We start from the raw sequence: 12,150 nt of genomic DNA, 5'->3' as shown, positions 1-12,150 counted from the left end.
TATATTCAACACATGACTTAATTGTATTCAGCTGAATTCATTTCCCTCAGAGGTCAGTCACAACAGTGCAGAATGTTGCCAGGAGGATATACCAAGACCTAATCACCAAACCATCCGCAAGGAGATCGCGGATGTAAAAATAAAACACGTTGAGATGCAGGTGTGTTGACATCTAGCAATAACAAAGCAATAATAGAGCAAGAGTAACAAAGCCCAATTTGTCTTTCCTTTATCAAAAATTATTTTGCTAAACCCCACAGAACACACAGATTTCACTTACACATCCAGCAGTGAGTCTGCCGTATCATTCTTCAGGAAGATGCGTGACTTCTGTTGTATTTGTGTTCCTGCAGACAGCTTTGACAGCATCTGCAAAACCCAAACGACACCTTGGTTTAGCTAGCTAACTAGTGAAAAGCTTTGAAGGAAAGGAAAGATTAAGCGTTAGATGATTTCAGTTAAAAAGCAAAACAGCATGCTCCTGAAGTGGGCTACAAAGAAGACAACCAGTCCGTTCATTAGAATGCATTCAAGAGTTTGTTTAGCCAGTTCCCAAAAGAGGATCGATGGTTGTGAGGAGTCAAGTTCCAAAAGAGAAGATTGAGATAACAAAAAAAATCCCCAATAACTGAAAAACCACCACCACCAACGAAACAAAAAAAACCCTGACCCTCAAAAATTCAGGATTAAGGGATGCTGTACTAAAAGTGTTCTTCTTCAGCATTTAATGGTTTTGGCATGTATTTAAACTTGAGCCAGTTGTCTGGATTTTCATCAGTATTGAAGAACTCTGTCTACAGGATTTTACTGTTTTCCCACTTTTTAATTATTCCAGTGGTGATTTTTTTATTGCTATGATGAGTCTTTCTTTCTTTGTTTGCTAATTTATTTTACTAATTGGCATTTTTAATGCACAAAGTTGAAGAAAACTAATTATGAGAATAATTATTTAACCAGGTTATGTGCATCTTGAAGAATACATTGTCTCATGAAACTCTGTGTTCAAACTTAATACATTAATACTTCAGTAACATGCAAATGTTGCATGCTGTTTTCATGGGTATTCAAGAAACAAATAGACGCATTAGAACTGTAGGATATGCTTAAGGAATGTGAAATAGGATGACTGATAGCATAGCAAATTCTTAGCAAATATTCCTCATGGCTTGCATCAAAGAGTACCAGTTCAGTAGCCTTGGATTAGTGGCTTGCCAAAATTGTATGTGTAACAATAAGATAACTTTTTAAATCACTGTGAAATCAAAGTGTTGAGAGACATGACCAATGTTTCTTATGGGTATAGAACTGTTGTGCTAGGTATACAAGCTTGGTTTTTTGATTCAGGTAAGCATAAATGCTATGGCTTTCTTTCAGTAAGCTGAGTTTCCAAGTATTGTAGCATTTCTGAGAGCTGATGAAATCATTATTGTGAGTAAAATCAAGAAATAAGCCAGGCAAGTTCCTGAGTTAACAGCTGCAAAAATTCCTATCATTTGACTTGCAATAGTTTTGCATATTTTTGCAGTATGTTTTAAATTGCATTTGCATTCTTTCAATACTGGGCTATCGTTGTAGGATAAATATGTAGGCAGTCTGAAAATGACTGTTGCCTTAGGAATAATAACATAAATAGCTATAAAAACTTTCAAGGTAAAGTCAGGCTTTTTGGGAGAGATTCTCCTCAAAATACAGAATCAAATGTTTGGCTCATGAGCTCAATTTAGGAGGAGCCTTGTTCAAGTTTGCCTGTTGTGCCATTAGAATGACTTATTTACACTGAAGACAGATAATGTTAACTTTTATTTTTCTCAGTTTTCATGGTCTCTGAGTTCTGTTAATTCCATAAAGCAGTTGTTCTCAAACTAATCTCCCAACAGACACATTTCTCCCCCTTTCCAAGTTGCTATCCCCATTCTTTCCCTTGAATGTCCTCAGCCCTACAATATTTGAGTTCTTCTCTTTCTTCTTACATCCCCATCTTTGCTCTTCATAGTGCACTGTGTTTCCCCACCCGGATATCCTGTCCAGGTTATTTCAAGGTTGGAGAAGTTTTTTCTTGCATAGTACTATGATTTGTCTTGATCTATTCTTCCTACAATTATGCTGCAGCTTCCTGTCTAACACATTTTCTGTGGAGGGTTTTGGGTGAATATGACTTGACATTATACTGACAAAGACATTTGGCAGCAAGAACCACTGTGAACAGATTTTTAGGTAGCAGAAACAACTATGAAAATGACTGTAACCATTTTAGAAAAAAAAAACCTGTCATAGCAGCTTTACGTTATAAGCAAGCATTCTTTGAGAAGTTGCTGCTCTTCTGCATTACGTTGTGTAAGGAAGTCTCTGTTGTTAGATTTTTGGTAAAAAAAATTCTTTCTTGAAGGTCTTTAACTGGAGTAAAAGGTGCAACAAAGATTCCAGTAACTTCCAGTCTTATCTATGTATTCGATGTAATAAGCAGACTTTCAAGACACAACATTCCACAGTCTATCACAGGAGAAATGATCTTTGATTGTGAAAACTCCCCCATGAAAAGTCTTGTGGCATTTAGATAATTTTTCTTTCTTTTGCAAGCTAAATCATTAAATCATTAACTTTATTACTTATCAAACCTTCTATGTATAATCACCAAGTCATATAATCATATATTACACAGCCAGTGTATGTTGCTTATTGTTTTGCTTTCATACAAGGAAGAAGTTTCCGTCAGGCTGACTTTGAGCAGGAAAGTAATTAACTACACTGACTTAATTTATACTTTTACTGTACTAAGCTTCACAAAATGAACTAAGGTTTGCACTTAAAGGAACCCCTTGTTCATCTCTTACAACTAGAAAAGTACTTGAAGAATAGTAGCTTGGTAAAACCAAGTTAACTGAATAATTGCTATGTTAAAGGAAAAGTCATCGGAGTTGTTTATATTGGGGTTAATTATGAACCTAAATGTTTTTTGGGGGGAGAGGGGTTGTGTAATGATGCAATGTGACAAACTAGTTATTTTCTAACTTTACAGCATAAAACTTCACCTGTTCAGTTTTTTTTTTGCTTTGCTCTATATGCAAGTCTAGAGCTAGTGTTTAGAGTCTCTGTAGGATTTAAGCTTTGGTGCATTATGGGAATTTATTCATGCCAATTTCAGAATAGTGAAGGAAATGAAAAGTTGTATCATATAAAATCTAAGCATTTGTTTTTAACACACCCCACGGCTCCTTTTCATCTTATGGTTGCCCCTTTTTTTTTTTTTGCTCATATATGTCTGTTCTCTTTTAGGTCTGAAAATAAATCTGTGTATTATTCACATTTTTTACAGATTTTCATTACTGGGAAAAATCTAGCTTACAAGGACTTTTTGCATAAAAATCTTTCTGTACCTATACATTCCCAATGTAATGATGATTATTAACTTTACAGAACAGGGATTTAACAAAATGTACTTATTGGGTTGTTTCTACAACTAGTTGGTTTAATCTGGTCCAGGTAAAACACTGTGAATATAACTAGTGTTGTCATTTCAGAAGGTGTGTTAATCTAAAGAAAGTGTGGGTTTATCCACTCTTCAGATGCTTAAGATGGTCCTGTAGACTTCAGTTGCAACTCTTTGATTTCACTGCCCAGTGTCTTACACTGGTTAGTCAAATTAATTTGTATCTGGAGATATTATCGGCTAGATAAAGCTTAACTTGGCTGCTTAGATGTGCGTTCACTGCTCACAGTATCAGTGGTTTGCATGTCAAGACCTTCAGAGTGTATCAGAAAAGATTTTAATAAAGTCTGATGTTTCACAGTGTGAAGAAAAGTAGACAACAAACTGAGAATTTATCTAAGTATTGCTTAGAATTTGGTTAAAGTTTGTGAAGTTCTGTTTTAAAGAAATGATTTTATTTATTCATGGCATATGAGGTAAAATGTATGTCTAAAGCATCTACATTCTGTTTTGTTTCAGTGTAATCTGGTAGAATGTACAATATTATAACCCATTTGAGTTTCTCATGTATTTGCTGCATATTGTCTGTAAAGGAAGCAGCTCACACTTGTGAGGGAAAACATGGAACAAAACTGCTGCATCTGCCAGAAATTCCTATATGGTGATTACAGCAGGAACAATTAGATTTCTTTTTTTTTTTCTCCAAGTAAAATCACTATTTTGACATTAGAAAATTGACTTTCTCTTTTATTTTTTTTTTTTACCTTGGGCATATGTTTTAAATGGAAGCTCACTGCTGTAAACTTCAGCTGAATAGGGTTTTAACTGAACTTCGAATAAGTTGCAACCTAGCTTAATCAGTACTTCATAGAGTCCCAGAATGGCTTGGGTTTGGAAGGGAGCTTAAAGATCATGTAATTCCAACCCCCCTGCTTTGGGCAGGGTTGCCTCTCACTGCATAAACCTGCTGACAGTATGCTCAATCCAGCTGTCCTGGTCACTGATAAAGAGATGTAAGGGCACTGGTACTAGGACAGAGTTCTGGGGGACACCACTTCCTACAGGCCCCTATCTGGACATAGATATGTTGACCACAATACGCTGTCTGTGACTGTCCAACCAATTTTGTCTTTCACGTAAGGAACTTGCAGTGATCTATGAATGATGCTATAGACGGAGAATCTTAAAAATTAAGAAAATTATGCTTTTAGGCAAGTATACTGTATAAATCTGTTAGTAACCATAAATATAGGAGTAAAACTATCAAATCTGACTACAGTTAGGTTCTATCTCATGCTTCTCCACATGTATGTGTATCTCATTCTTAAGAACAATGTTGTAATGCTTTGAAAACCCTGACTCTATGTGTGACTAGTTAACCTGTTTGTTGACCAGTCAACTCTTGGGAAGTAGAGTCAGCCAAGCGGAAGGCTACAGCCCTGTGCCTTTCCTTGTGTATTGTGTCAGTAGATTAGCACAGTGTTTGCAGCTGGACAATTTATCTACAGCATAAAATTTTGCATGCAGTTTTACTGTCTAGACTTTTAAAATAACGGTAGGTTAATTATTTACCCTGCAGGGAACATTATTGTAGCGGTTTCTTCATATTCAATCAAATGGTAGCACCTTTAAATCTTCATAAGGTACCCCCGTGTGCTCTGAATTAAAGCTTATATCAAAGTGAGATTAAATGTATACTTACTGTCATACTCAGCTACCCTGTGATACCTGAGAAACCTATATACAAAGGGCATATATACTAATGAAGTTATAGTACCACAAATCTGCAAGGGCTGCTCCAAACGTAATGCCTCCTATTTTATTATGTTGGCCCACAGTGTCAGAGATGGATGTTGGTGGTATGGCAGTAGGGGTTGAACCTTCCTGCCAGTATTCCTTTACATGTTGTTGCTGTGTGACAGATGGCAGCAGAGGGGCAGTCTGACAAAATGGCGTCTGCTGTGGAAGTGCATATGGAGCAAAGGTCTGTCAATGAATTCCTCTGAGCAGAAGAACTGCACTCACTGACATTTGTTGACGCTTGCTGAACATTTATGGAGAGCAAACAGGGTGTGAGCTCAGTGAGGTGGGGGTGGTATATTTCAGCAGTGCTGGTAATGACAGTGGGTCGCCTCCTCTGGTGCAAATGCTCATTAGCATGGCATGCAGGCTTTTATTTATGGCTGGTGAAAATGCATAGCTAATGGTGGTGGCTATGTTGAAGAATAGTGTTCTGTAGCTGAGAATTGGCTCTTTGAAAAAGTGTTATTGTGCTCTTTGTTCCATGGAAATAAATAGGAGGCATTAGTTCTGGAACGACATATACACATTTGGTCTTCACATTCATTTCTACAAAGGAAAACAGTAGTGTGTATATGCAAAATATCAAGCTAATTCTTTTTCAGTTTAAAAGTTAAAATATTGAATTAAGAAGTTTTCATATCTGTTTCAGATGACACAGTGTGAAGAATTTACATGATTTAAGTTCCCTTTCTGAGAATACTGGTTCCGTTCTGTTGTGGCAGTTATGGCAATGTTTGCTGGTCGTAGGAAGATGAATTAGTAGTACTGTACTTCTACTGAAGCTGTTCCTTCAGACCTCAAATGCACAGAATGTTAAGCAAAAGCCACTAGTGAATAGTAAAACTCTGGCTATAGAATCACTCCTCGGTGCATTACAGACTAGACCACCTGTATTTCAAATATCTTTTTTCCTTTTTAACACATAGGTGTTGAAGTTTTCTTGTTGCTTCAGTTCTCCCTGTATTTGCACCGAGAATTCTGTCATGTAGTCTTACTTGAAGCCATTAATTCTTAGTTGGATAAAGTCACTTCAACAAAGTTTCTGTTGAGATTTTTGTTCATATGGATATCACTCTTGCGTATTCTTTTACTAATCATAAAGGCTGCTTTGAAATTGAATGGACTTAATAGGCCAAACAGTCTTTAAATTGGAGGAGATAGTTTTACTGTCTGCTGAAAAAATAGTTTTACATGGAAATTACATACAAGAATGAGGGATGGAAAATGTTAAGGCTACAGTACAAAGTGAAACATACCTGTGGGAGCCAGGGACAGAATACCAGCCACTTTTAATTTCCTGATTTCCATTAGTTTGTATTTCAATCTCCTTATTTAAATGCTCCTTTTACATGCTTTTTTTTTTGTAATTTATTTGGAGAAATATTATTGGCCAGTTTCTAAGCAACTGTATGCTGACATTAGTTAACCATGTCCTTCTTTCACTTTTTGTGAAACTCAAGATTCTTGGGTTTATGTTGTCTTACTTTTCATGGTTTGTTGTATAATTAGGGGAACCTAGCTTGACTCCTTTTGATGCTTTTTAGGTATTAAGTTTCACTGCCCAATATGTGGGAATGTAGACAGCATTTACCAGCTCATTAAACTCATTAAATTGACTGATGAATGGATTATTTCCTGTCACCACCACAGGTTGGTCAATAGATTACACTCCAGTGGACTCTTTCTGGAATATTTGAAAAATGTTAAGCTATCACAGCATTGACTGGCTGGCATGATTATTCTAATTTGGATATTTTGGGGGTGAAAATTTTCTGATTAGACAACAGGTTAATGTTGTTACTGTTTTGAAGTCAGTAAAGGCAAATGTTAAAAACACAAACAAAACCCAACCAAAAAACCTCTAGTTGATCCAGTTCCTCTTCGAAATGTTAACTTTTAATACAAATATAGCATATTTTCAGGACCCTGTTTATGAAGACTAGTGCGTGTTTTGACCAGGGTGAAATATATATAACTGTTTAGTCTCACCAATGTACTTGACAGCATCTAAGAATCTGTTCTTGACCTGTTCTTAGGAACCAACAAGTTCAGGAAGGATGGCTTTTGCTTCTTTGAGTATCAGTGTTAGTATCTTCCCCTCCACAAAAACCCTATGAATCTGAGAAAAGAAATTCAATGAACTTATTTAACAGTGGACTCTCACAAGTGTTGGTTCCATTGTTCTCTAACAGACTAGAGATGTTATGCTCATGTAGTCACAGAATTTTGTTAAGGAGGTGATTTTGCTGTTCAGCTGATCATTTCCACTCAAGAATAATACAGCATGAGAAAGAACTGGGCTAAATGGCCTTCAGAGATCCCTTCCAACTCTAAAGATTCTATGAACTAGAAGACTGTGGTTCGATTAATTACATCTGAATACTAAAGCAATTGTTCTTTTGTTCTACCTGAGTAATTACCACTAGAAGAGCTACCTTGGTGTTGATTTCTGTTAGTTTAGAAGGCAGATTACATTGGTTCGTTCCAGATTGTTGCCTCATCTTGTTAAGTCTATAAAGATTCTTGTCAAAATAAGTCCTACCTAGTAAAGACTGCTGTGAGATAGATGCTAATGCTGTGACAAATTAGTATTACTTCCCTATGCATGCACGTATGTGCAGCACATATATGAAACTTGCTTATGAGTAGCTGAATACTGAGAGATATCATGAGAAATTATCATGAAATTAGCAGACTACAAAGTCTTATCTATTGGTGGCTAACACCATTCAGGCTCTATAAGATTGTAATGAAGAATGAGTCAACTATGTGACTGACTTGAAGACATTCTAAATTAATCACAAGGTCTCCATATTAAATACAGTTTAAGATTACAGAATGCATCAAGAAGAGATGATTCTACATCAAACACTTTATAAATGAAATAATGTGTAAAATTGAGACATTTAATAGCTTTGTAACAAATAATAAGACTTTTGCCATCCAGAATTCATATTCAGAGGAATGTCTTTGGTTTGTTTGTGTTACTGAAAGCCATATTAGAGAGCACAAACTTGATGCTAGTTTTTAAAGGTGCTCCTCAAAGTGCCTTGTGGGAAAGAAACTCAGATCTTCTTTTTACTGGGTGCTGTCTGTATGAGTAAACACTTTATTTTATTTTATACCAACTGTAACACATCTTCCATATGATACATAAAAAGCATTATGTTTGTGTTTATATATTAATTCTGTTCTGAATTCTAAATGTTGTATTCAGGAACTTCTGTTTGTCCACTGTTTTAATACAACTGCTGAATTTAACCATTATCTATTTCAAACTGTCCATGTATTATTATTTAAATTTATTTATCTCTGAATAATATTATAAATATTTTTTCCCCCTTCTGGCTTGCTAGGGAATTTTTTACCTGTACAAGCTGATGGCTATGACTTTCGTGAATCTCCTAATTATATTTTACATATCAGTATTATTTGAAAATTCTTAATCCTTCTTTTGTAACTTTGTATTTTATATGCTCTATCATATTATACATCACCTCATTTATTTTTATTTCCTGTTCCTGAATCCAGGGTTGGGAAGAAACTGTGGATTCTGCCATTTCTTTCTTGCTAAGAACTTGCTTATCAAAGAGCTCTAAGGAACAAGCCCTGTCTCTCAGCAGCCAGTTAAGCATGCCCAAAGATACTAGCAGACTTAAGAAGAATATCAGCCTGTTCTGTGATAGATTGGCAAAAGGTGGTCGCCTTTCTTTAAGCACCGAAACAGCCACTCAACAAGCCACTGGTGTGCCAGGTAAGACACAAACTTTATGTTCATAGTTTAGAACATGTATTTGTATATAAAAAATTTAAAATGATGAATACTTGATTATGTTTGGAGCTTAATTTTTGCTGGTTGTGGAAACCAAACACTGGTTGTGTTGCAAGTTAATAGAATGAGCTAGATAAAACTTTGATTTAAGATTGTTATTGACCACTTATAACTCTTCCTAGAGCACATGCATAGTTATGGAGCAAATGTACCCCATATGGTCGTTTTGATACTCTAAATACTTTATCAGTTTTTTATTTTTAAGCTTTTCAGTTGAATGAACATGTGCATTTCTAACATACGTGATGGAAAGGTGAGGATCGAGAAATTCCATTTTCTTGATAAATCCTAGTTTTTTGATTGAGAATTTTAGTAGTGATGTGCATATGTCAAAATACAAAATAGTCAGTATAACAATGTGCAAGTTTAAGAGGTGGCAGTTGGGTAGATGATTCATGAAGTTAAAGATCAAACTAATCTTGATGTATATTTCTCAATTAGAAAAGGAATTTAGAGATTTCAGTATCACACAATGTTAAAAATGAAAATCTTGGAGTTACATTTTTAAAAAAATGTTATTTGTGTCCATTTTTAAAAGCTATTACTTTTTAGTTAACATCAGGAGCAAAATTACTTTTGCTCTATTTTTTTAGTAGATTCTGAAACATAGCATCTTCTGTTAGGCTGCAAGACATTTTCTTCCTGCCTCTTTTCTCTGAATAAACATCAGACACTCCTCCTGACTAGGCTGCATGGTATTGTTCCAGCTTCCAGCTCTGTGTTTAGCTAGGAAGCTCATTCAGCTTCATAGTCTCCTAAAGCACATGATGTCACTGTGTTCTTTGGCCTTGATGCCCTCCTTCACCTACAGCAGTGATTGTCCCATTCTACGCTGCCCTTGGGAGGCCCCATGTCAGGTACTGCATTTACTGCCTGGTGCCCTTAGAACACAAAAGATGTGAACTGCTGGAGTGGGTCCAGAGGAGGACCAAGAGAAAGATCAAAGGGCTGGAGCACCTCTGCTATGAAAACAGGCTGAGGGAGTCAGGCTTGTTTAGTCTGGAGAAGATCTCATTACAACCTTCCAATATTTAAAGGAAGATTATAAGTAAGATGGAGACCAACTTTTTATATGTGCAGACTGGGAAGAATGGTTTTAAACTAAAAGAGGGGAGATTTAGGCTAGATGTTAGGAGGAAATTTTTTACTCGTAGCATGGAAAGGCACATTAACAGGTTGCTTGGGAAAGCTGTGGTTGCCTCATAGAAGCATTCAATTCCACCAGGTTGGATGGGACCCTGGACAGTCTGATCTAGTGGGTGCAGCCCTGCCCATGGCAGGGGCTTGGAACTTGATGACTTTAAGGTTTCTTCCAAACCAAGCCGTGCTGTATTACAAGTCAGTAACATGATCCTCTTAAAGTAAAACTCTGGCTTTGGGATGTAGTTATATATCTTTAATGATTCCTCTTTGTGTGGATCATTTGGTTGAAATGACTGAGAAACGTGATTTAAGAAAAACTTAGATGAGCAGAATTCAGGGAAGAGCATAACAATTGTAATTAGTCAAAGGTGTTGCTGTTTTTTTTTTTAATTATTTCTATTTAGGGGAATAGGAAAGGTTGAAGAGGGGCACAATAGCTTTCCAGTATGCAAAATGTTCTTATAAGCATTGTCAACTTCTTATGAGTTGATCAGAATGATTGGCTGAATGTGATCATAGGTAACTTCAAGACACATGAGACCGTATCATACACTGTGTTGCCTTTGGCAATAAATAGACATCTGAATGAGGGGAAGGGTGAGGGTCTTGGGGAATGGTGCCAACCCACATGTGAGTCAAAGCCAAGGGATTTTGGAAGGAAGGTGTTGTCGACCACCCAAGCTGTCATGTATTGAGTTTAATGAGTGTGAGAATTCGTAGAATAAGTCCTGCTTACCTGCAGCAAATTAATTCTATAGATTTTAGAGGTCTCTTAGGATGCCTGTGTATTTTTCAAGATTTCTGGTTTGCTTAGGGGACCTTTGCATTGTGCTTTAGCAGGATTTACTTATTTAGATTAACAACATAGAAGCACTGGAGAAACTTGTTATTTAAAATTAAAATCAGTTACTGAGTGCATCATCAATGAAATCTGTGGAGTGCTGATTGTTTCCTCAGTTTGACTGAATCTTCAGAACTGAAATGATAAGGAAATGTAGGAACATTTTGCGTCCAGGAAATAGGATTTGCGGATAGTATTCTGTCAGTGTACTATTCAAGATTTACATGAAGGTAGAGCTAGAAAATACACCAGCTGCCCATCTAGTTCTCTCTTCTGTGCTGCAATGGAGTAAAAGTATCCAGAGCATCCTTGATAGAAGTTTATTTGAACTCGTAAAAAATTTGTACAAGTTTGGAAAATCTCCTTGATAGCCTGTGTGATTGTTTAATTGTCCTTGTAGGAAGGCTTTCATAGTATTTTAATTACACTGTCTTTTCTGCAGATCAAACTGTTTCTTGTGAATATTGAAGGTAGAAGTGGCAATTAATGGTGTCCTTCATAAGCCTTTAAGCTTTGGAATGGTATTACTGTATCCCATCAGAAACTTTTCTCTCATACTAATTGTGGCCTATTTCAGTCTTTTTTCTTTGGATGATTTTCCATTCTTTTCCTTTTTGTTTTCAAAATGGAATACTCTTCCATCAGTCTCTTTCTCTCTTAAAGTAATATATGCTGCTATACTCTGCTCCAGCTCTATTTCCAGATACTTTTCCTACATATTAATTGCCTAAACAACTGTTTCCCATCTGCTCTTATATTTATAATGCTATTTTCCTCAGCGTGGTGGTATATACTTGACTTTGCATTTCATTTTCATAGGATTTTTTAGACTTTTTTTCACAACATTTGGTTAACTTACCAAGTTGATTATAATTTTATTCTGCAAGGAGCTTATAAATGATTTGGTGTTAACTGCTTTGTATAATAACAATTCTATCATTCAGGTTATGAATGGGTAAGTGCTAACTTTAAATACACTGCTTTGGATTTTTTTTAACATGTTATGTATACATATGCTCTCAGAATGTATTTGAAGTCATTTCTTGGAAGACAAAAGCTTCCCTCTTGTGGTTTTTTTTTTCTCTCTTTTTTTTTCCTGAAAGT

The 12,150-nt window shown here is 36.0% G+C and overlaps 1 protein-coding gene across 4 annotated transcripts in view; it reads left to right on the top strand.

The window, feature by feature from the left end:
* Positions 1–12,150, top strand: part of BBS9 (Bardet-Biedl syndrome 9) — a 277,203-nt gene that overhangs the window by 128,526 nt on the left and 136,527 nt on the right. For all 4 annotated transcript variants that reach the window (XM_031553992.1, XM_019616668.2, XM_031553991.1 and 1 more), the window contains one exon: positions 8,762–8,984. In XM_031553992.1, the coding sequence (XP_031409852.1) occupies positions 8,762–8,984 (223 nt within the window). The remainder of the gene's footprint in view (positions 1–8,761; positions 8,985–12,150) is intronic.

This window comes from Meleagris gallopavo, chromosome 6 (genome assembly GCF_000146605.3).
Source record: "Meleagris gallopavo isolate NT-WF06-2002-E0010 breed Aviagen turkey brand Nicholas breeding stock chromosome 6, Turkey_5.1, whole genome shotgun sequence".
NCBI classification, from domain to species: Eukaryota; Metazoa; Chordata; class Aves; order Galliformes; family Phasianidae; genus Meleagris; species Meleagris gallopavo.
This window is presented reverse-complemented; position numbering and strand designations above follow the sequence as displayed.